Source organism: Nesoenas mayeri, assembly GCF_963082525.1.
Source record: "Nesoenas mayeri genome assembly, chromosome: Z".
NCBI lineage: Eukaryota > Metazoa > Chordata > Aves > Columbiformes > Columbidae > Nesoenas > Nesoenas mayeri.
Genome location: NC_137542.1, coordinates 53,984,714 through 54,010,451, shown reverse-complemented (window position 1 = coordinate 54,010,451; position 25,738 = coordinate 53,984,714). Strand labels below are relative to the sequence as shown.

Sequence of the window (25,738 nt, the reverse complement as noted above, 5' to 3'; positions counted from 1 at the left end):
CTGCCAGTTACTCATACACTTAAGTGTATGTAAAATCAGGCTCTGATTATGCTTCTTTCAGGAATGTGACTGTATACTCGAGCATGTTTTTCTGCTTATGAAGGGTTGACAGATCAGCCCTTCTGTGAATTTGAATTGAATGGTTCTTTGAACAGTCCTTCTTTTCCGATGAATTTTGGCATTCTAAATTCCTTGTATAACAAAGAGAGGGAGTACAGTGATCACTCACATTGAAAAAGGGAGAAATGTCAAAGATGACAAAAGACTATTTGTGTTTTCAGAGGCAGAAGAGGAAGGTGTTGTTTTGACTGGAAGGCTTACCCATTCCCTACCATGCCACACACCACTGGCTAGTGCAGGCTGTAGCTTGGGGTTTGGTTTTATTCAGAAGGGCCAAGCAGAAGACATCCCGATCTCTCTCCTCCTGATTTAGCTGCTACTGCAGTGCCTGTCCAAAGAAGGCTCGACCCAAATGCAGGGACCCCTTCTCTCCCTAGAGCACAATTCCTACCTCCTGTCTGCAGGAGGGTGGTAGGGAGCCAGCCACCGCAGTGAATCAGCGACCTCCACGTGCGTTTTCTGCTGCCACCACGTGCTAACAGGGTGGGGAAACCTGCCAGCATCTCCTCCTGGAGTTTCACTTCTTTGCTATATGATCCAAACCTCCAAAATACTCCAAACATTAGGGCTGCTTATAAAGCATAGACAAATTATTGAGCATACCCATTGCATGTTCTTGCTTTGCAAGGACAGGGGAATGTGAACCTTGTAGAGATGTGACAGTTCATGTGAATGTTGTTTTGTAAAAATGTTTTGTTCTTTACTTTCTGTGTTCATAATTTATGTCCCGTACATTCTCATTTCTGTAATAGTGCTACAGAGCTAGAATTTGTCTAATACAGGAAAGAAGGGCACCAAATTGTCTTCCACAAATCACCCAGCTTATTATGAGTTGTTTTAAAAAAAAATTTATTTCAACTGAATCAAATTGGATTTACTGCCTACAAGTTTCATTGCTCATTTTATCTTCCCATTGGATCTGAACATAGAATTTGTTATACTGTGTCCAGAAGATAGCAACTTTAGTGGGATCATGCCATGATGATTACATAGGAAATATAGATTTTGATAAGGAAAATGTGTTATGATCTCATGTGAAATACGTGGATTTCATTTCAAATATAATTTTCTGAATAAATGGTTTGTTTACAGACATAGGGACCTTTACAAAGAGCTGTGAGGACATAGCTCTGACTTCTGTCTAAGCAGCTAGTTGTCTTTTTGATCAATGAGTTTGTGTGTAAATAAGAGTAAGATGTCAATTTGGTATTGGAAAACTAGTCCTTCATACAGTTGCTGATTTTTGTAATATTGGGCTTTGTTTATCACTAGTGAAATACATAAAAACAGGATGCTTAAAAATTTTTAATACATAGATGTGGTCTTGCTTGATTTGTACAAGGTTTTGATTATTCTCCAACTTTGTCTTCTTTATTTTTAAGGTCGCCAAGTTATCCTCCACCTGGCTGTGGTAAAAATAAATCAAAACTGAAGTCAGAACAGGATGGCATCTCCAAAACTCATAAGCTGCTGAGAAGGACTTGCTCTAGCACAGTAAAGGCGGAGGATATGTGTGCCACAAAGTCTCACAGAACCTTTGGCCGTTCATTGTCAAGTGACCCTCGGGCTGAACAGACAATGGCTATTAAATCGCACAAACTCTTGAACCGTCCTTGCTCTGCATCCATCAAGCAGGAGGAGTGCATCACTTTAAAGCCCCATAAGCTGTTAAGTAGATCATGTTCTGGGGATCCTCGATGTGAGCACAACAGCACCTTGAAGCCCCACAAACTTTTAAGCAGGTCCTGCTCCAGTAATCTTAGAATGGAAGAACTGGATGGATTGAAGAATCACAAATTACTCAGCAAGACTTACTCCAGTGCCCCTAAGTCATCCAAAATGGAGCCTTTCAAGGAGTCCACCATGGCAGAGAGCAGGAGGCTCTCTCTTACCTCAGGGCTTATTGGTATCTTAACACCATCTTCATCATCACCTTCACAAGCTGCTGTGCGTAGTAATTTTTTTGTTCTGCTCATTTTCCTCCAATTATTTTACAAACATGCTGTTTGTAAACATATTGTAAACATATGTTAATGAATAGACTTGATCTATTGAATATATTGGAACACAAGAGCAATGGAGTCAGCTTTCAAAGGAGGATTTAAACAACTGTGCGTACACATATATTTAAGTCATCAAACCAGAATTTGCTTAGATCAAGAATGATATTTTATGTATCAGGTCAAATACAGCTCTGTGTGCAGCTGCTGGCCATGGGAAAGGTCCAGTCATCCACTTCCTTCCCTGCCTCCTTTCTTGCTGCAAAATTGGCTAGGTCACACAGGTCTTTTTCCATTTCTCTGCTTGCTTCATGGGGGAAGCAACTGTCTGTTGGCTCATTTGGGTGCCAAGTCACCTCTTCTTCTGGTCTTTGCATCTGTGATCATCATCATCATACTGGAAGGCATGCAGTCATGATTCATCTCACCTCTTGCACATTTGCGTGTTGTGAGAGGTTTAACCTTCAAACATGCTGGTGGCAGCCAGAGGTCAGGGAAGGAATTAGGCCCGTTGTGGCCCCCTTTCTTTACCCAGAGAAATGACTGACTGGGAAAACAAATGGTAGCACATAATATTAAATTTAAGAAAGATCTCTTAAAATTAATTCTTCTGCATCTACCTCTTAAAAGATGGCTTCTATACTTTAAGGGAAAGAGTGGGTCTATTTGTGCTCTTTCAAGGCACCACTCTTTCCTGTGTTAGGAAGCACTTAGGAGACGATCCTCTCCACTCCCTTAGCCTGGTAGAACTTTGCTATTGTCTGTGAGAAAAAGCTGATTCTTGCTTGAAATGCCATACATATATTCCAAACAGTGCATTCTGAATAATGAAATGACAGTGAGTGTGCTGTGTCTCTTGGTAAATTAGTTTAATAAGCTGTGAGCTATACTCATCAGATCTAAAAGCAGTGATATACCATCATAAAATCATTTATACATGTGCTCTGTGGCTGGTTCTTGTAACATGCACAGCAATATTAATTTAAGGTAAGCCAACAGACGTTTTACTTGTCACAGTTTAGAAATTCAATTTTTTCTGAATCAGCAGAGGATGTCTTAACATAGCAAGACTTCTGTCTCCTGAAGTTAATAGGAAAAGTCCCATTGATTTCGATAAGATAATGAAGAGTTGACTAAGTGGTTTCATTACTGATATTATCAGCTATTAGGGAGAAATGCAAGCCCTGCTTGTCAGTCTATAAAAACTACCAGTAATTTATTGCTAGAATGCATTTACTTTGAGGGAAAATCATCACATACATGGTCAGGTGCAGTTTGACTGATATTAGCGGAAGAGCATCAAGAGTCCATTTCATATTTTACATGCAGGCACCAGATGTATGGGTGGCCTAAGTGCCTAACTGTGATTCGAAGTCACTGGAATGTGCAAGCGATGAATAGAGACCCTAACTTCTCTTCAGTTCTCAGCTAAAATATTTGAATGTCATACATTAATACAATCAGAATTGTTTCCCAGGAGAATAAATGGAGAACTTTCCCAATTAAGCAGTTAGAGAAATGGAAGGAAATAGGCCTATAAGCAAACAAACAAACAATCTGAAAATGGAGCTGATATGACTCTTATTCAAAACAAGTTTTCATTAAGATAGATGTCAGCCTAGAGGGAATTTTGTACCTTACTGACTCCTATAACAAAAGTTCCTTTTAATTTATATTGCTGTGTGTTGCGGGGAAAAAAAAAAAAAGGCAGAAAGAATTTCAGTGGGATTTGAGCACAGAGATCTGCTACTGTGGTGCTTACAGAAATGAGATCTTGTATAATAAATATAAAAGAAAAATATTTTCAGCTGTTCTGAAAGTTCAAGGCTAAGCATATAACCCATTTTTGGACAGACAATATGATGTTAAAATTTAATGAAAGTTACCAAATGCCAGTGTATTGGAATGAAGTGAAGGCACTGGTGTTTCTGTTTGAGATTGAAGTTTTTGATATACTAAGATATAAAACCTCATCAGATTTAAGAGCTAAAAAGAAGTTCTAAAAATCTGCCCCACACCAAGCAAACAGTGAGAGGATCAGTTATTTCTAAAGGCTGGTTTATGCTAATGAGAGATGGTTTTAGATTAAAATATTGTTTAATTAACATACTTGCATGCAAAAAAGTTACAAATGTTTTACTATTTCTTTATAATTAGTCTAACACTGAAGTTGCCTCAACTTTTTCCTTGCAGCAAGATTATGGTGCAAAATGCATTCCAGTACGAGACCGTGGCTTTCTTGTGCAGGTAGGATTTCCTATCTTAGCCATTTATAAAACACTGTGGAGCATGAGCTGCCTGTTAATTATTTTTAAGCAGATGTTGTTATTCTCATTTTCATTGTTCTCAGACTATTGAATTTGCTGAGCAGCGGATACCAGTATTGAATGAATACTGTGTAGTTTGTGATGAACCCCATGTGTTCCAGAATGGCCCTATGCTGAGGGTAAGTGATGTGCTTGCTGAGATAAACAATACATTTGGTAATGCCTTAAACAGCAGTGGACCATCCAAACTTGTTATGAAACTATTGGAATATTTCAGATGTGTTTCATTCTAATATCCTTTTAAGGTGCAAAAATGTAATACATATTAACTAGATTTTTTTGTAAATTTGAAAAAAATTTACTGCAAGCAAGGGAGATGGAAATCAGACTTGTAAAGTATCATAGAAACATAAAGGAGGGATGTATTTCACTGAACACTATTGTGCTTGAGTAGTCACAACCAGATAAGAGAGATGAATTGCATTGTAATGCTTTCCTCATCCTCTGGCTCTCTTTTAAAAGCCCAGGGTCACCTCAGGCCTTGAGTTTTTATCAAGCCATGACCAGAGTATTCAGATACACTGGTGTTAATGCCACAAAGCTGTGAAGTTCTTCTGACCTTATTTGCTCATGGGCCACTGGAATGAGCCGTCCTTGATAATGATAAAAAAAGGCAGTAGACGAAGATGCTCTGTGAAGTGTCTGATCTAGCAGTGACCTAGTCCAGGGGCACTGTTGTGGTTCATGATGCCCAAAGTTTGGCCACTTAGGCAGCTCTGTCTTCCTTTCATTCCTGTATAGCTGGGAACCAGGAATTTTGCATGCAAACGTTGTACCGTCTCATGCTGTTGGTGAATGCGTAGTAAAAAATAGTAAGATTGGTCAGGAAAGACACACCCTGCCTGGAGCTACTGGATCTATGCAGCTTTACAAAAGCATGTATTAGGAGAATAATATTCTTCACCTTTCAGACTGATCTTGCAGTTTAGAATCCTCCTTGTTTCACCTGTCCTGAATCCTATAGAAACCTGAGTAACCTTATAAAATTAATGGCATGGAAAACTGTTTAATACTAGTGTGTGAGTGGTCTGGCACCTCATCTGCCAGTTCCTCCACAATAAGGTGTGTAGCTGCACATAAGTCAAAACAAACGTCATCTATGATAGATTCATGGAACTAAACTCAGGAAGGTTATTGCTTGCACACTAGCAGAAGTCACCTCAGCATCATCCCTTGTGACATTCTGTTTCACCATGGTCAAGCATTTCTGACTGCAGGCAGGGTATGCAAATAGGCTTCTAACAGGATTTGCAATACCATCTCAGATAACGCTGTGTTAAGTCTTGGTTAAACCTCTGTACTTTTGTAAATCCTATCAGGTGGGGTTTTTCGCCTCTTCAAGCTCATATCTACCTCTTAAAAACGTGGTTTTCTGCCAGATCTATCAAAAAACCAAACCCTGACTATAGAAGCCTGTAGAAAAGGCAGCAAGTACTTGTTGTTCATGTTTGAATGCACTGCTATGCTTATTACCTGTGACGGGATAAGGCAAAGTGAGTAATGTTTGGATAGTGAGTAAAGTTTTGATAATATGATTCTTTAAATTATCGGGTTTTATCTATTGTCCATAGGACAAAGAAAAAACAAACAGTAGGATTTATTCCTGTTCACATGATGAACTACTAAAAGACAACAGAATGGAAAGTCATCTGTTCTAAATAAAAAAAAATAATAATTCTTCTTGGTTTTGCACTTTGGAGATTAAAATCCATCAGAATTACTTTTCTCTGTCTTCAGCTTAAAGATAGGTCACTTTAGCTATCTGTTTGAGAGTTTGTCAGCACTTCAAAACAGGGGAAAGTGCGAACATATTTGCCTCTAAACATATATTGATCATTGCCCTTGCCAGCAGTATAACAGAGCAAGCTTTGCAAAAATGAAAGGATATCCTCATGTAACCCAGGGAGAAGGAGATAGCAGGAAGAAATCTAGCATGCTCTGTGCATGCTTGAATGACTCAATAAGCAATATAGAGCCATTAATGAGTTTGCAGTTCTGTAGAAGGTGAGAAGGGATCTCAGTTTGAATTGAACATGAGCTTGCCAAAGGGTCTTAAGGAAATTTATGCCTCAGTCTACTGAGAACTCTGTCAGAGGCAGCCTAAATTGTAGCATTTATTTACATGCTTAGCTGCACACATGCATACACATACATACATATATAATGCATATAAAGAGAATAAAGAATGACCTAACTGAAATAACACTTTATGTTTAGTACTTCTGCAACAGCAGATCTCTGAAATACAAAATGCAGAGGACTTTCTTTTAAGACAGGGCTATATGCAATCTAGCCTTATGACAATTAATGGATCCCATATGTAGTATCCCTGGCCTTCATAAAGAGCTTTAGAGTGCTCGTGGTGTTGATACTGCAGGAATTTCACCAGGTTTCGTAATGATCAGAACCTTACTACGGTCTACTTATATTTTTAGATTCTGTGTCTAGATCCCATTTTCTATAGGTGTCTGTATTTCAAAGACATTACTTAGATAGGCTATATCTGTAGCTGGTTGTATCACTAAAGATGCTACAGACTAAATAGCTCTGGATGATTCACCAGTGTGTGTATCCTTAATTATGAGTTTCCCTTCTACCTTTTGGACCATTTTTCAACAACAGAGAAGACATACGAATTTATAAAAGCATAGCAAAGTTATTGCTTGAGAAGTTATTTTAAAATGTATTTAGGCTTGATTTTCTGGTGTTTAATGGAGCTTTATGCAACTGCAAAGATTCCAGTAAGGAACTTGATTCTGTAATCCTCCGGTGTGTCAGCCTGACACCTTTCTTGAACTATAGTAGTTTAATTAATTATCTTGAAATGCAGTTTGAAAAATTCAAGAATTACCATTACACAATAGTCACATTCTTTTAATACTGTAAACTCTCACACCTGGGTGTAATTTTTTGTGCTGACTTTTAATGACTTGTGTAATTCAGATGTCTCATGCTCAGGACAGCTGAAAATACCAAGTGAAACTGAGAGATAAGGTTTTTCCTTTCTGCAGATTTGCGTTACAGGCTATATTTTTATTTTGGTTATAAAGTATCTTAAAATCGATTTCTCTCAGCACATGCTCTCTTCTCGGTTTTGTGTTTCTTGTTCCTAGATAACTTTTCTGGGAGGTGTTCTGGCTTTAATATCTATTTCAATTGACTTTGCTTTCTTAAAATCTTGACATCTTTCCTGTAAGATAAGAGCAACTTAAACACAGCAAGAGATGTCCTTTTGTATAGCATAATGCAGACACTAGATCCACATGGCAGACATAGCGTTGTATGGAAGATGTCTGCTGCAGAATGGCTGCATAACACAAATGTATGTATTTGGCTTTATTCTCTTAGAATGGACACCTGTCTTACTCCAGAGCCTGCAGTACTAATCTAATAATGCAGATTTTCCTTGCTGGTTCAGGGATCCTGTTGCACAAAGGAATCTTTGGATGTTGTTAAGCTATCTTTGTCACTCACTGAGGATAAAGAAGGAGGCTACCTTAGTGACTTAAATTCCTAGATTTCTCTTTGGAATTTCTTTAGAGAGCAATGTATAGATCTTTCAGGACAACCAGTTTTCTTTTGAGCTCCAAAAGTTCCCTGAAATACAGAAGTCCAGAATTACAGATACAGCTCCTGTGTGTATTCTACAAGTGCATATGTAGATAGAAACAAATTATGTAGATGGGGTGACTTCAAAACACTAAGAAACCTAGTGCTCTTGCAAGAAACTGCAGCTGCATTACTGAGAAGGGGAAGGACAAAGGTTCTCCGGAATGGAAGAAAGAGTCTTAGAAAAGTATTATAACACATCATGGAGCTGTAAACCTCTTCTTTATAAAGGTCTGTAGTCCATTGCTTCATTCCATCAGCTTTTCAAAAGAGCCAGTAAAGTAGGCAGTACTTTCCAGTAGGTATTTGCACCCTTCCCACATAAGATGAGGATTAATGTAATTTCTCATCATAGCATGTTTCTTTAGTATTTATTTCAAGAGCACAGTGAAATCGAATGATTATTTACAGTGCACTCAAAGTCATAAAAGCTAAATTTGATATTTAGAGATACACACTTACATAGAATGCCACTGATAACTGCAGTTCCCTGAAATCACTGCATGGCATGATTTGCAGTCTTTCTGCAAAGCACCGGGAACATTCGGTAAATACATGGATCCTAAAAAGAAAAAGTATTATTTAACTGCTTGCATAACATAGGTCATTACTATTTAATGCAGTTATTCCTAACAGTGATCTGAGTCCTACGTATTTCACTCTTCATAGAAGGATTAAGAAACAGCATTGAAATAATTATTCACGGCTGGGACTGCAGCCTTTACGTACTCTTATCTCACTTAAAGAATCACAGAGCATCCTCCTGCAAGGCGACCTGTGCTGCACAGCTCTCAGAAGCTCTGTCCTCAGTCTCTTCTTTAGAAGCTCTGTATTGGGTTTGCCTGGCAAGGTTTTGATAGCGTGACAACTAAAGGAATGTCTTCTGTGAGAAGCCGCTAGAAGCTTCCCCTGTGTATGATGAAGCCAATACCAGATAGCTCCAAGATGGACCCATCGCTGGCCGAGGCCAAGTCCATCAGTGATGGTGACAACAAATTTAAGAAGGGGAGAAAGTTGCTGTGTAATAGCAATTGCAGTGGAAGAAAGAAGTGAGAATATGTGAGAAACAGCTCTGAAGTCACCAAGCTCAGGGCAGGATGTGCTCCAGGCACCAGAGCAGAGATTCCCCAGCAACCCTTAGTGTGGACCATGGTGAAGCCAGCTGTCGCCTTGCAGTGCATGGAAGTCCATAGTGGAGCAGATCTCCACCTGCAAACTAGGGAAGACCCCATGACAGAGCAGGTGGATGCCCAAAGGAGGCTGTGACCCCATGCAAAACCCATGCTGGAGCAGGGTCCTGGCAGGAGCTGTGAACCCATGGAGAGAGGAGCCCACACTAGGGCAGATTTTCTGGCAGGACTTGTGACCCTGTGGGGAATGGAATCTGAAGCAGTCTGCTCCTGGAGGACTGCACCCTGTGGAAGGGATCCATGCTGGAGCAGTTTATGAAGAACTGCAGCCTGTGGGAAGGACTGTCTCCCATGGAAGGGATCCCATGCTGGAGTGTGAGGAGTCCTTCCTCTGAGGAGGAAAGAGTGGCAGAGACAACATGTGATGAACCGATGCAACCCCCATTCCCCATCCCCCAGCACTGTGGGGAAAGGTGAGGTAGAGAACATCAGGAGTGACGTTGAGCCTGGGAAGAAGGAAAGGGTGGGGAGAAGGTTTTATTTCTTATTATCCTACTCTGATTTGATTGGCAATACGTTAAAATAATTTCCCCAAGCTGAGTCTGTTTTGCCTATGATGGCAATTGCTGAGTGATCTCTCCCTGTCCTTATCTCAACCCATGGTCCTTTCGTTACGTTTTTCTCTCCCCTATCCAGTTGAGAAAGGGAGTGATAGAGCAGCTTTGGTGGGCACCTGGTGTCCAGCCAAGGTCAACCCACCACAAGCTCTTTGCTCAGCTTTGGAAAACAGGGGGAAGTACAAGGTCAAACTTTTTTCATGCTGAGGAGAGATGGAGAAGGCAGACCTCATAAGCCTACTGAAAACAGTAGGAGTCTGCTAATTTGAATAATTAGCCTTGTGTTGCTACCTTTGAGTTTCTCAACAGAGACGTTGTTTAGATGAATGAGACATAGACTATTTTTTATTTGTAGTTAGTAGCTAGATTTTAATTGTTTCAAAGCCATTTTGAAGTCTCTCGTTTCTGACATTATCAAACAGTTGGTAGATCATTCACATACGTGTGATTAAAACAGTTAAATAGATTATCCTGGTTTCTGTCAAACTGCCATATTAGACTAAATATTAGAAGTAAACTTAGGAAATTTTAACGACTTCCACAAAGCCCATTCTGAAGTATTGAGATATTCTCCATGAGGTATGTGTCTCTAGTGAAAAGCCTCTGAAACTGGAGCTTGTTTCATCCACTATCTTTCAAAAAACTCCAAGGATGAAGACTCCACAACCCCTGTGGGCATCCTGTTCCAGGGCTTGTTAAAGGATTAGAGAAAACTAATTTCAGCTTTATCTAAAACTTTAGATAAAGTTTAGATAAAGCTAATTCCGTATGAGAGAATAAAAGTACTAACTGATCTCCAAAGATCCTTTTCAACCATATGATTTGGTTCGTCTAGCTAAGAAATATATCTTCCAAAGCAGATATGCAGATATAATAACGCACTAAAGAGACTTCAACATTATTTGGCTCTGTATTAGAAGACTACTACGTTTTTTTTAATGCCATATGAAATTCTTCCTGTTACTCTGGAGCTTATAACAATATGCTAGGGAAGGGCTAAGCTGCTTTTAATAATGCAACAGTTTTGCTGCTATAATAATAGAGAGATATCTTGTTTTTAGGAATTCAGTATGTACTTTTATTACAAAAATATAATGAGAGCATGAGTCATCAACAAAGGTGGTTATTATATTTAAGGATCTGATTAAAGCATAATAAAAATATATTATCGTATTCAAAGACTGCAGGAAAAGCAAATGTCAATCCTGTCTTCAAGAAGGAGGACCCGGTGAGCTACGAGTTGGTCACTCTCACCTTGCTCCCTGGGAAGGTCATGAAGCAGCTAGGTCTAGAAACCATTTCCAGGCACATTAAGGACAAGAAAGTCATCAGAAGTAGTCAGTGTGGCTCCACCAAAGGGAGGTCATGCTCGACCAAGTTGATAAACTTCTGTGATGAAGTGACTGGTTTGGTAAATGAAGGGGAGTGGATACTGTCTTCCTGGCCTTCAGTAAGGCCTTTGACACTGCCTCTCCTAAGATCCTCATAGACAAGGTGTTGATGTGTGGGCTGGATGAGGTGACTGCAAGGTAGACTGAAAACTCTGAATGGCTGGGCCCAGAGGGTGGTATCAGTGGCAGAAAGTCTAGTTGGAGGCCTGTAACTAGTGGTGTACCCCAGAGATTGATACTGGTCCAGTCCTGTTTATTATCTTCATTAATCATCTGGACGATGGAGCAGAGTGTATCCTCAGCAAGTTTGCAAGTGGTACAAAGCTGGGAGAAGGTGGTAATACTCCAGAGCGTTGGGGTGCCATTCAGAGGAACCTTAACAGGCCGGAGAAATGGGCTGACAGGAATCTCCTGCGATTTTTAAGGAAATAGACTGCAATGATGAGAAGTGCAAAGTCCTGCACCTGGGCAGGAACAACCTCAGGCAACAACGTATGCTTGGCAGAACAGGACCTGTGGGTCCTGGTGGACACCAAGTTGAACATGAGCCAGCCATGTAACCTTGCTGTAGAAAGGTTAATGGTATCCTGGGATGCATTAGACAACAGAGCTGCCAGCAGATGGAGGGAGGTGATCCTTCACAGCTCAGGTAAGGTCACACCTGGACTACTGTGTCCAGTTCTGGGCTCCCCCATACAAGAGAGAGATGGAGCTACTGGAGAATGTCCAGCAAAGGTACACTGAGTTGATTAAGGAACTGGAGCATCTCCTGTAGGAGAAAAAGCTGAGCAAGCTGGAACTGTGTAGCCTGCAGAGGAGAAAGCTCAGCTGAGATCTTATAAATGTGTATAAACACGTGAATGGAGGGTGCGAAGATGAAGCCAGGCTCTTTTCAGTGGGCCCCAGTGACAGGGGAAGAGGCAATGGGCACAAAACTGAAGCACAGGAGATACCATCTGATCATCAGGAAACAATTTTCTACCTTTTTCACCTTTTCTGAGAGTAACTGAACACAAGAAGAGTTTGTTCAGAGAGGTCGTAGAGTCTCCATCCGTGGAGACATTCAGAAGCTATCTGGACATGGTTCTGGGTAACTGGCCCCAGGAGAGCCTGCTTGAGCTGGGCCGTTGGACCAGATGACCTCCAGAGGTCCCTTCCAACCTCAGTCATTCCGTAGTTCTGTGATGATATTCAGCGTTTTACATAGTACAATTTAACATGTGTGGCTATTATCTGCCCCACTGTCTGCCATCCTGAATTCCTAAGTTACAAATACTTAGTATTGTATCGGTAAATACATTGGTAAAACAACATCATTGAATGGATTTTAAAGACCTGTGATACAATTATAGAACACAAAAAAATCTCAGAATATATTCAGTAAGGTGATAAAAAAACCCCTCTCTGTATCAATAATTTTTCTTTCAGTCAAGAAGTCTCTTTAGAGTGCCATCTTGTGTTGAAACCTGAAACTGAGGCCTGTTAAGAACAAAGCAGGAAATAGTAAAAAACTAAGCAAAATTAAATATTGAAGATAGTTTCTTTGAAATTTGTACTCTAATACAGACAGCTCTGCTGTTTAAAGTTTTGGCATAATTAATGGTGATATACTATAAAACAATATTTGAAATACGTGTTATTTGTATTTAGCTGTGAAAACAGTTAGAGTCTGGTAATTCTGTTATTTCTGTTCTTATATTAGTAATTTTACATTTCTAGGATGTTTTTCACCCCAACACATTCAGTTATGATTTATTCATTATGGGTGAAATCTTGGCCTAGGTGAGTTCCTGTTGAGTTGAAGAGGTCTTGGACTTCTCTGTCCTTTGAATGTAGGATTCTTACCCACCACTGAAACACAGTAGCATTGATATTCCAGAAACACTAGACTGCTTAGGGCTGGGAGGTTTTTGTGATAGAATAAACATCATTGAACTATGCAGAAATGTGTAGGTGTACAAATATGTTTAGTCAGACTGGAGTTTAGCCAAGACGCTTGTGGAATTCCAAGATTATTGTAGAATAACTCCACAGTCCTTCTTATCATTACTCCACAATATAGGCTGGTTTTATCTCTTTTTATGAAAAAAGCTTCTCCAGTTAGAATGGGTAGTTTAGTAGAATGGATTTCGGTCACTTTATTTTTAATGAGATAGTAAAATGGCTGCAGCATAGCTTTTTCTGTTGCCTAGAACTTACTGAAGTGCGCCTTGCCCAGCTAGCACTCCCTAATGCTTGTGTATTTGTCATCTTTTTATCATAGAATCATAGAATACCAGGTTGGAAAGGACTATATATATGTGTGTATATATATGGAAAGTAAAAATTCATTTTAAAAAATGTCTTGAAGTTGTCTAAGAATGCAGAAAAGCAAATGAACAATCAAACAAACAAACAAACTCCAGTGTCCCCCATCCCCCCCCCAAAAAAAGGCAGAAAATAAAATGTGGATTAGCCAAAACAAAACACAGTCTCAGCCTACTCTTGTCTTTCTACAGGTTATATCTACTTACCATTCTGATATCTCCCATGTCTTGCAGCAGTGTGTTCCATGTATCCCATGAATATTGTGAGATTATTCAGAGAGTTTACCTTACAGATTTATAGTATGATAGGGTATTAAATAAACTATTCCTGCTCTTTAGCAGTGTGTATACCTATGCAGAGCTTATAGTAGCTTGGCTTCATTGAGGTTATAGTAGTTTGACTTCATTTGAAAATGCAGGACACAGGTCTACTTCTTGGTAATTATTTAGCTTTAAAGCAATTCCTAAATCAGTGTAAGATTAGGCCATAGCATACAATACTCTACATATATATATTTAATTTGAATAAATTTATTTTTAAATATATGTTTTAGTATAAAGCAAAAACCTGTCAATAAAGGTTTTTAAAATACAAAGCTGAATTTTAATTTTTAATCCACTATGATGCCTTACTCAGAAGTATAAACCATGACAGAGTAGACAGGTGTGCATTTAACTTATGTTTCAAAATAATATTAATCTTTAATAATTAAAAATTGCTGAAATTCTGAAGCTTGATAAACCTTATGTTAAAGCTAATGGTAATTCTGCATTATTTCAGCTATGATTTAAGTTAATCCAGAAATCATACAGTTTGAACTCAAATTTTTACCTGGTAGTTCTGTGGTATGTGTTCTAAGATACACAATACCTGAAACTTTTTATTTTGAATTGAATTTGCTGTTCTGTGGTACTTAAGGAAACATAAAGATCTTAAACTCATAAATGTGCTTTATTCCAGCCCTCTTAGAGAAAATGAGAGTTGTCGATACAGTGTTTAAGCAGCACTGGTAGAAAGTATACAGGTGCCTCATCAGTGCCTGCCTTCTAGGTACCACTTTTACCTCTTGTGTCAGATCTGTAGATACAGCTGAGATTTCCATAGCATTTGTTTATTTGTCTGAATTCATCTTACAGCTTGCAGGTGTAAGCTATGAGAAAGCTGGAACAGAACCTTTCCTACAGCTCTGGATTCTGATTCAGAGTTAGAAATCCTTGTTATTGTTATTACTCTGAATATAACTGATTTTCAAGTAATATAGACTCAGGTGTTAGAGAATTAGGAACCAAACTTATTTTACCTTTTCTTACAAATATAGCTAAGACATATCTAAAAATCCATAACTGACACAAACTGAAATAAACCTTAAAAACTTGAAAGCTCACTTGCAAAAGAGACATTTATCTACCAGACTCTTTTCTTCTATCCCCCCTCTCTCACCTGCTCTTTCCCACTTTTTTCTTTTTTCCCTTTTTCCTTTTTTCTTTTTCTTTTTTTTAAATCTTTTTTCTGTTTTCTTTTTTCCCTTTTTTCCCTTCCTTTTTATTTTTTCCTTTTTCTTTTTATTTTTTCTTTTTCTTTTCCTTTTTCTCTTTCTCTTTCTTTTTTTCTTTTTCCTTTCCTTTTTCTTTTTCCTTTTTCTTTTTCCTTTTTCCCTTTCCTTTCCTTTCCTTTCCTTTCCTTTCCTTTCCTTTCCTTTCCTTTCCTTTCCTTTCCTTTCCTTTCCTTTCCCTTCCTTTCCCTTCCCTTCCCGCACCTTCCCTTCCCTTCCCGCACCTTCCCTTCCCTTCCCTTCCCGCACCTTCCCTTCCCTTCCCTTCCCTTCCCTTCCCTTCCCTTCCCGCACCTTCCCTTCCCTTCCCTTCCCGCACCTTCCCTTCCCTTCCCGCACCTTCCCTTCCCTTCCCGCACCTTCCCGCACCTTCCCTTCCCTTCCCTTCCCTTCCCGCACCTTCCCTTCCCTTCCCTTCCCTTCCCTTCCCGCACCTTCCCTTCCCTTCCCTTCCCTTCCCTTCCCTTCCCTCCTTTTTTATTTTTCCTTCTTTTTATATTTTTCTTTCTCTTTTTTCCTTTAGTCTTTTTTTCCACCCCTCCATTTTCCCCTCTCTTCCCTCTCTTCCTCTCTCCCTCCCCCAGCCTCATCCTTCTGGTAAGTGTAATGAAGGAAAGTTCCTGCTGTGGAAAAACTGACAATTACCATGGTTGAAAGTAGGAAACAGAACAGAGATTTGAAGTTACATTTCATCTCTATGCCTGTTGCTTTCGTTAGGAGCTGTGAGACGGTAGCTAATGGTTTCACCTTGACCATTTGTCACATTTGCTGCAAGTCAGGCTATGAGCTTTCCCTGAGCCGCTTCTTTTAGATAAAGAGTTTTTAGGTATGTCAGTCATGTTGCAGCCTCATTAGTGTCTGTGTGACATCCCTCAGGATACAGGAGAAGGTGGCACATTGCTCTTCTGAGTGCAGCCACAGCACACGCAGGAAAGCAGCAAGGTAGATCAATATCAGCTCTGAAGGTTTCAGCTCTTTCAGACTGAAAGAATGTCTGGAAAGTATTTTGAGTAATGTATGAGTCCTGGAACCAGAGTATGTCAAAGTACCTAGGTGGTTTGCCTGTCTGCCAGTCACAGCCACTGCCGTAAGAAGTGACACTAGCATTCTAACCTGTGGAAACTCTGAATGAACCCATTTTCGCCACAGCAGCTACTGAGTATGCAAAGCATGGGGGTGGCTGAAGGAAAACTCTGAAAACCTCAAAAAGCTCAAATGATGCATTCTGTCAGTGCCATCTGCTTCCAAGTATTTACCATCTCAGGTTAAGTGCCCAGTGCTTACTTTCTTCTGGCTTTTCCCCACTGGAATAATTATCCTTCTAAATAGTCTTTCAGCACCAATGATCTTCACTTAGCTAACAGTTTTGTGGAACTTTATGTTAATTTTCTCCTTTCAAGTTAAAAATTAAGCATATGTGAGAGCACTAGCAGCTGCTGTTGTTGAGGAGGCGTTACAGCTGCCGTCTTCAGGTGGTGGAGGAGAGTTGCCTGGCTAGTCAGCTCTGCAATCCTTCAAGGCAACAGTTGTGATCTGTAAAATTCCCTGTGCACCTAAGATGAGGTTCATGTTTGCAAAGATACGTTTAAGTGTATAAGCCCTATTTTGTTGTGTATTTTCCCTCTGAAAACAACATAAATTATTAGTCTAATAGAAGTTTGACATTCTGTACCTTTGTGAATATGGATCCACATCAGTAAGAACGTGTCTATACTTTCATGTACATACACAAAAGTTGTTAGAAAGTTCAGCTTGCTGAATAGTACATGTACTTGGATGAAAATAAAGAGTATCCGAAAATGACATTGAAACAATGCAGCTTTTATAAATGTGTTGGTGGTGGTGTTCTTGCTTGTTTACTGTGGCTAGGAACATTTCTCATATTTATGGTACAAAGTCAGAACAGGGCTGTTTCTGTCTCAAGGGCTCAAATCCTATTACAAGAGAAGAGACAAGCAGATGCCATAAGGGGAAGCACACTGGCAGGATGGGAAACACTAGCAGCAGTGCGAGAGCAGCCTTGTGTCCCAGTTTTCCCATAAAGCTTGTGATTTTCTTTAAGCTCTGTCTTCTAGTATTGATTTATTAACTTAGTTTTCATATGTTTTCATTGGTTCTAGCATGCACAGTTGCAGACAAAACCAAAGTATGGAAATGTGACACTAACTAAGTCACCATCATGTGAGAAACAAAAGCCCTCATATGTTTTGTTTCTTAACTGTAAGCCAATCTTTTCATTTTGGAGGGAAAGAAAGAATTTTAACTGGTTGACCCTAATGACTGGAGTAGAGGACAGTGAAACAGCCATACCAACATATCTGGAAACATTCTACTAACACTTGTGGGAAATTTAAGTTACAAGCGTCTGGTTTGGTTAAATTGGGACAAATTTCAGAAACAGGATCCAAAAGTGCTCTCATAGTGGCTGGAGTTTGGGTTAGAAGACATCCAAGGTGGATGTGTGAAGGGAAGTTGTTGAAATGTCCATATAGTTACAGTGTTTGGGTTATTTTCTCCATTAAACTGCAAAACCAAAATATTCAGTTGGCATAAAGGTTCATCAGATACATAAAATCAAAAGAATTGTATAGACACTAGCAGTAATGTCTGTTCCTCTTTAGAGCTCAAATTTTGCTGTCTTGCTTCTCATATCTACAGTTCTCCAGCCCTAAGATCTTAGCGCCAGTGTCCACCTGAGAGAAGAAAGGCCTTTCAAATGTCAAACACGAGTACAATGACTGTTTTCCTAACTTCCCTCTTCCAGATGCTCAGAAATTTCTGGGATCATAACACAGGTTAAAAAACAAAAAGGAGTGAAGATGGCAAATCCTGTGTTCCCTTTGCTATCTTTAAGTCTCAGGATAACGTACTTTGTTCAGGTTGTAAACAAAATGTCAGAAATAAGTATTTTCTTAACACTTGTCTTCATGGCAAGCATGGCTAAACTTTGATTGCTCTGCTATTTCAGAGCAATCCCTTGCTCTGGAATAAAAGTGAGTCCATGCATACTGTTGATTGTGATAGTCAAGGTAGTAGTACCACCATGCTTCCCCAACTAAGCGAGTGATTTAACCACCTTCTAAATGTGGAAAACCTAAGAATAATGACAATAAGAAATTACTTTTTCTAGCATGCCATGGTGTGCCAGTGAGCTGGATCATTTTAGGCCTCATCTGCTGCCTAATGCAACGTATCATAGCAGATAAAATAAATCAAATGAGTGACACTCTATTAGCCTTGAAACATGATAGTTCTTGTAAAGCAACTGATGGGAAAATATGTCAATGCAGTAGATTTCAGATGTTTATTCAAGTCTTGAATCTTTGAAACCCAGCAAGTGCATATTTTAAGCTCTATGAAACAAGAGACTACAAGTACAGCAGTATGCTTATTACTGACAAAGCTGTTGCCTGAAACAGATTTCAGCCAAGTTTTTGTGTTTTCTTTGTGTGCTTAACTCGTTTTTTTCATTTCTGCAAGTGCTTCCTGGAGACATTGGCTTGGACTTCAAAACATACCATTACAAATGCTTTAGTGATTATCATGGTAGCTAGACTCAGAATTTCTAGTTACAAAAGTTTAGTAGTACCTGCCAAAGACAATTCTCAGTTTTAGTTGAGTTAGGATTTAATCATACGGATTCAAAGAAGTAGTATCCAAAACCTTATTTTTTATTGTTTTCAACATTGTAATAAAAAGCTACCTTTATTGGAGTAAATTTTAAGGAAGGTTTTGTGTTTCTTTCTTCCTTTAATTGTTTGTTCATTTAGAAAGCTTATAACAATTTACTGTGTGATTCATTACTTGAGTCTTTAGAAAGCTGATCTGCTAATTATCTTTCAATAAATAAGCATGGAGTTGCTGTAAGGGTTGTGACCAATTAGGAAGCCTATGAAGTCAGGCCTATTGTCTTCACTTAAAGCTGTGCTCTTTTTTGTTTCTGCTTTGTTTGCTTTATGATGGCAGAACTCTCAGTTCTCACTCAATTTACAGTTTATGTTTTTTTTATTTGGTCATTGTGATGGCATTTTGAATTATTATTTTCAAAAATACAGACAAAAATTTGGTTCAACAGCAAGTATTTTTAATTTTTTTTTTTTGATATCTGAAAAAAAGAGTGGAAGCTCCTTTATTTATTATAATAACATGTGGCCTTCCCAAATACGTTGTTTATTCTATAAAATATAATACATTTTCTTAACATTTACAAATAATTTGTTGAATTAGTTAAAAAATAAATTAAAAGTAGCTTCTTCAATAAATTTGTCTTCTATATCAGATTTTTATGTGTGTTCTCAACAGCAAAATAAAAAGCTGTGAAAAATAAACCTGCATTTACAAAGGGGGTGTGCCCTCATTAGTTTCTAGATTTGTTCTCCATTAATTTTAAGTATGTAGGAAGTGTTTAGAGTCTGATAGTCTATACCTGTAATTTTTGTTTTGCAATCTGTTTGTATTTCTTTTAAGTCTAGCCTCTGTGAGTACTTACAAGTCTTAGAGTTCTTCACACTTGCTCTTCAGATTATTAAAATGCTTCTTTAATGTATCTTCCTCAATAATTAATATGTATTTGTAATTTGAAATTAATGTTGCAGTTAATATCTGAAGCAAAAAATAACATTAAATGTGTTCGGATTTTGTTGTAGGTATTAAATGATAAAACCAATAACCCAAAACTAGAACAGAAATATAATTAACTTTCTTTCTCTATGCAGCCCACTGTTTGTGAACGGGAGCTCTGTGTATTTGCTTTCCAAACGTTAGGAGTGATGAACGAAGCTGCTGATGAAATTGCAACTGGAGCTCAGGTAGAATGATCTACTGCTTATTACATGTGTATTTTTCTATAGTAAACTCAGTCTTCTCAGTCTCTTCTAGTATTTATTTGTACTTGTATTCCCCATATGAGTACAGTTTGGTAAGTATTATTTATTGTCCAGTTTTATAGTATAAATACACTGTTTTATGCATGGTGTTTTCAAACAACTAATGAAGTGCTTCCATTGTTTTCCTTTCATGTAATTAGAGTAACCCTGTTTTCTTGTTCTGTTGTATTCAATTAGGTCACCTGGGTTGTTAATAAAGGCAGCCGTTGTCATTTGGAGATAATTCCCATTTATTTTTGCCTAATGAGCCAGTACTACTCTCATGCAACTAATAAGCTACTTCCTGTTCATGGTGTTGGGATGCAGTTATCCACGGAGCATCTGTTGTTTTGATCATTAAATAACAGTGGGAAAGTCCTTACTGATGTTGCTACATAGGCTTTTTTCTCTCTTCTCAAGGATCAGGAATTTAATACACACTTGCCTCCTCCTGACTCTAAGTTCAGTTATTAATATAGTTACCTCGCATCATTGTTTTCTTTCATAATTATGTATGTGCCTTGAAACAAAGTATTTTAAACTATGTTTCCAAATCACCTTTTAATGTTAGATTACAGTAAATTCAAAAGTTAAAAGATCTTATGCTTAAGATCCTTTTAAGGATCACACATCTTACGGAAAAGTGCGTTCCTCTCTGGTTTCATAGACATATGTCACTCACTGTACGTTTACTAAGTAAACAACATGTTTTTTTGGGAAGAGCAAATGTTCAGCTAATTTTTAACTAACATTTAACAGTTTTTAACAGTCTAGCCACTGGAAATAAAGTATTAATCTAAGTGCCTGTGCCTATGGGCATATCCTAAAAGGAAGGAACTTGCAGCAATATACACCGTATTCTTCACTTGAGAATATACCTGCAGTATCTGAACATCAGCTCTTCATCTGATGCCTGAAGACTATCAGATGGCTTTATTTGCAATATCTACCATGCCAGACATCGGGATATCTGTGTAATCTTGTAAAACATGGAGACAGGTGTGCTGATGAAGCTCCACCTCTTCCTTGCTACTCTGGAGACTTCAGCTATGCGTTTCCGGGGAGCTAAAGTTTTATTTTTTTAATTCAGACACTTACATGGTACATTATGTATACATTTAGGTACAAACTTACCTGGTAAATAACATGTACATTGTACATTAGATACAAAAACTGATCTCTTGCCTCTCTTTTGAAATACAGCTGACAGGGGAGTTGGTCCTGGCTGGCTCTCACTCTATGTTTTATGTAGATATTGCTGCTGCAGGCATATGCGGAGCTTGCTCTAGATCTCTAGAGTGCCTCTACATCTACAGAGCTTTAACATGGAGTTCTGAATGATTACAACCTTAACAGTGCTTTAAAAAGATAAGAGGTTTTGTCAAAGGTCCTATTGGACCTAGATGACTACATTTTGCGAAGTCTCACTCTAGTGATAGCATTGCACCCAGCTCACTACATCTGATCTGGTTGAGTTCACATTCCTGTCTGTAGGAAAATTCAGTACTTTTAGGGTTTGATTAATCTGAGCAATTTTTGACTTTAGTTTAGGATAGTGTGAATCACATCATAGACTACCGTCACAGAGGATATTTCCTCCATTGATTATAAAGAGAGTCTAAGCTGACTAATCGGAGGTAGGTGTTTGCATTGTGAATCTCTACATTTTGTCAATTGAATCTTCCTCCGAATTATTTTGTATAGTGAAGGAGCCTAAATATAGGTTCCCATTATTAGAAATCACATCCTGGTTTTTTTCTGCTGTGCTTTCAGCTAGTTTCCTAAGGTATATTTTGTAACTCACAGTATTCTGATGACTTCTCCTTAAAAATAATTGACTGTACTTTCTGCAACTTTCAGGCCCAAACTCACCTTGCTTTATTGTAGTCATTTAGTCAAAGTGCCTGGAAATTAAATGCCTGATTTGTTGATAGTCCAGACTCCCTGTAAGAGTGTCTGAGAGACCCATGTCGTAAGAGGGAATTGTCGTTAGCAAGTGTTGTCTTGTCATCCTTGAAAATGTTCTAATCCTAACTTACGCGCTTTAGTACCTACTGTTTAGGTACAGTTGCAGGCCTGTTGCCTGACGTGGCTGTGTATGCAGACTCCTGCTGTCCTTTGCAAATGCTAATGCAGATGCCCTGTATTGAAACATTCATCACACTTACAGGTGTTATGAACTGGAAAGAAATCAGAGTACCATGGAGAAATGAATAATTATTTAAATAACTTCATTTTTCAATATATGTGGGATGTTTCATAACTGGAACTAACAGAACATTTTTAAACTGATGGAGAAAATTGTCCATTCATGCTAAAGACGCAGAGGAGGAGAATGGTAACAGTATGACTTACTTCAGCACAGCTCCTTTTCCCTTTCATCATGATTCTTATTTTCATTCTGCTTCTCTAAAGGACCATATATTTTTTTCCTCCAAATGATCAGATACAATGGCAGATATATAACAACTTCTAGAACAGCTTGAGCTGTGAGGTGAGATGAGATCTGATCTGTGTGAAGTTGTGGGAGGAACCAGGGATGCCTACTAAGTATGACTCATCTCAGCTTTTCCTTTATTTCATGGAAAAGTTTATTTTCACACAGGAATGTTTTCAGAAGTCACAGAAAAAAAAAGGGGGGGGGGGGGGGAAATGAGCTAATTTGGAGCTACTTTGGATTTCATTATGATCTGGATTTATGTTTCACAGCTGCCAGAAAGCTGCACTTTCTCTGTTTTGTGATTGTTGTGTTGTTCTGTATTTTTAACCTCTAAATTAAGAATTTTGAAACAATTAAAATAAATCTGTTGCTAAGTTGTTTATGTGCTTATGTGGATACATGCCTATGTACAGATTACATGCATGATCTTATAGTGAGATCTTGGAAAACATATATATTCAAAGCCATGTTGTATATCTGTACAATAGGATGGAGGGAAGAGGATCTCCCAGTGTGAGCTGTACGAATGACTGTTAAAGCACTGCACTGTTCCGGCTTTAGCAGAAGCAGTGTTTCTATGATTACAGTCTTCAGGAGAACAGCAGAGAGTGGTACAGATTCATGAACCCTTTCTCATTCCTGAGCACCATTTTTCACTGGCATCTGCTGTACAGAGGTACACAGACCCAGCACAACTTCATTCCTCTAGAGAATGAATTTAATCCAGGAATTAGCACATGTGCACAAGAGAAAGCAAGACTGCAAGCAGTTTCTTTGACATGATAATGCAGTTAGAAACAGATACTGGTCCTAGTCGTGCACCTGGAATAATAAACCAGGGCTGAACCCAAATCCTGTTGCAGTCAGTGGAGAAATTTGACTCCTAAACTATGTCCTGTGGATAAAATGGTTTAGGTAATACAGGTAACGATGAAATATGATGTTAATATAATGTGTAAAAAAAAAGGCAGACTGGAAGATACAGTATAAAAGTACATACATTGTATAAATATTTTTCTTTGTCCCTAGGTGGTTGATCTGTTAGTATCTATGTGTCGGTCTGCTTTAGAGTCACCTAGAAAAGTTGTCATTTTTGAGCCATATCCTTCTGTAGTTGATCCTAATGATCCTCAGATGCTGGCCTTTAACCCTAGGGTAAGTCGTTATCTTTCATTATATTGTAGCTTGGTTTCAGTCACGTACGAGATTGCAAAGCAAAACCTTCTGAAGGAGTCTCCTTTATTATAAGAGTTACAGCTCCATAATATAGCACAAGTGTGTGACTATTTTCAGAATTTTGTAGCTTTTTAAAATTGTCTCTGAGAAGGTATTTGAATATAAACTGTAAGTTACATTCAAAGTTGTGTTAAACCAAATAAATTCTTTTAGACTATAAATTATAGATGCAAAATTTTGTATTCTTAGTGTCTTTTTCTCAGTGTACATATTGGACACAAAGAGGAAGATGGACTTTTGGAGGTGTAGGCCATGCAAACAGGTGGATTTCCAGTCCATCTTTTTATTCTTAAAGTGGTTATTGCTGTCATCTCATTTTCTCTTTGCAAACAATTATGTCCTTAAATGTAATTTTATCAAACATTGACATAATAGTTGAGTTTTGTACAAGCATCTGTTTTGAAGTAGAGAATTCTGTTTGCACCACTTGCTCCTCAGGCTGCAAATGCTGCCTCTTGGGGAAGCCCTCAAGATGCTGTGAACTCTTACATATCACTTGGGCTCTCCCCAAGGGCATAAATGAGAACTTTGGATATCCTGCATTGGGATGCATATAACTTTCTGAACAAAGGCCAGTTAGCAGTGATTCTTCCTCAGGAAGTGGCGAGTGTGTTCTGTAGAAAGAAGGACTTGCCAGGAGGTGGTTGGAAGGGGGCTGATGAGGAGACAGCAAATCTGGTGGCTGGACAAGGCATGAGTATGAAGCAGGTGAGGGAATATGAAAATCATGACACCAGAAGAGAAGTGGACAGAGCCTCTGGGCTGGCAGGGCCCACACCACGTCCTCCCAGCTTCTTGCCAGCATGGGCGAGGTGAAAGCCCATGGGCAGAAGTTGGTGAGACCCAAAGATGGGAAACAGTGAAGCTCCTGAAAGTGATGTGACATGTGGAGGTTGCGAAGCACGGCCTGTTAAGAGCACCCCCTCAGAGAAGGTGTAGCCATCTGATGGCGGTTACCAAGCAGAAGGTAGGCAAAGATCAGGGTGAAGCAGAGAGACAACTGAAGGACCTTTGATGTTTTATAGAGCTGTTAGCAAAGTAAACACATCTGTTTATTTAAAATCTATTTACTCACTGCATTATTTAACTTAATAGCATGCTGTACAAATAACTGTTAAAACCTGTGTTTGTTGAAAAAGTGAGTGTGTTGTAGATTCCAGTGGAATTCAAAGGAAAAACATCATAACAACATTTTTTCAGAGAATTTCCTGGACTATGAATGATAAAGTCTATGTGTGAGCTGGAAGGAAGCTATTGGTTTGAAAGGATTAGTTTGCTGAACATTAGTTTGCTGAACATTTGTCCTAGAACTCAGGTTTTTGTAGAGCCAAAGACTAACCTTCTTTTAATTTATGTGCTTATTTTATGCTACATCAGAAGAAGAATTATGACCGAGTCATGAAGGCATTGGATAGTATCACTTCTATTAGAGAGATGACACAGGTAAGTTTAGAAATCTTTAACTAACTAGGTTGATATTTCTAGAACTAGGAAGATATTTATATTACTTGCTTATGATGGGTAGAGAAGTCTATAGTATTATCTCTTTTCTATAGAGCTGCAATCATATTAAAGTGTGTGTTAAAAATATCAAACCTAGAGTATCCATAATGGCAGCCAAATAAAAATAATGAAGTAGAATTCAGATTTTTTTGAGTTTCAGTAAGAGATAATAACAGCAGAATGGGACATTGTAATGAGATAATCAGCAACTGGTGCATTTCTAGAAATACCAAAGCTAAATTGGGTCTTTTTTTTCCAAAGCAAAATAAATTGATTTTGTGACTGTGTTCTGAATGATAGCTTTATTTCTATTACACCAAAACACTTAATGAGCTAAGTATGGTTGAAGATTGGGAAGGTCAGGTCTCTTGGGGCTACTACCACAGGATTTCTCAATATTTACAGAGAGACAGATTCTGATATGTTTATTGTTGCACTTCCTTTCCCAAACAGCCCCGATTATTATAACTGGTTTTTAAGCCTCTACCATGTACCTTGCTTTTCCAGCTGCTGTATAAATGCATCCCCACAACCATTTATAAATCTACTATATATGTATTCGTAAAATATGTTAGGATTCTGGAATTAAGAACAAGGTATATAGAGAAGAGTAAAATAAATTCTAAATTAAAATTCACATT

General features: G+C 38.5%; 1 protein-coding gene across 2 annotated transcripts in view; it reads left to right on the top strand.

Annotated features, from left to right (window-relative positions):
- Nucleotides 1-25,738, top strand: part of PARP8 (poly(ADP-ribose) polymerase family member 8) — a gene marked incomplete at its 3' end in the record, with an annotated part of 122,478 nt that overhangs the window by 83,516 nt on the left and 13,224 nt on the right. The window contains exons 12-17 of one of the 2 annotated variants that reach the window (XM_080362291.1): nucleotides 1,503-2,067; nucleotides 4,314-4,367; nucleotides 4,471-4,566; nucleotides 19,769-19,861; nucleotides 23,388-23,513; nucleotides 24,972-25,037. In XM_080362291.1, the coding sequence (XP_080218417.1) occupies nucleotides 1,503-2,067; nucleotides 4,314-4,367; nucleotides 4,471-4,566; nucleotides 19,769-19,861; nucleotides 23,388-23,513; nucleotides 24,972-25,037 (1,000 nt within the window). The remainder of the gene's footprint in view (nucleotides 1-1,502; nucleotides 2,068-4,313; nucleotides 4,368-4,470; nucleotides 4,567-19,768; nucleotides 19,862-23,387; nucleotides 23,514-24,971; nucleotides 25,038-25,738) is intronic. The other variant, XM_080362292.1, reaches the window with a different exon arrangement.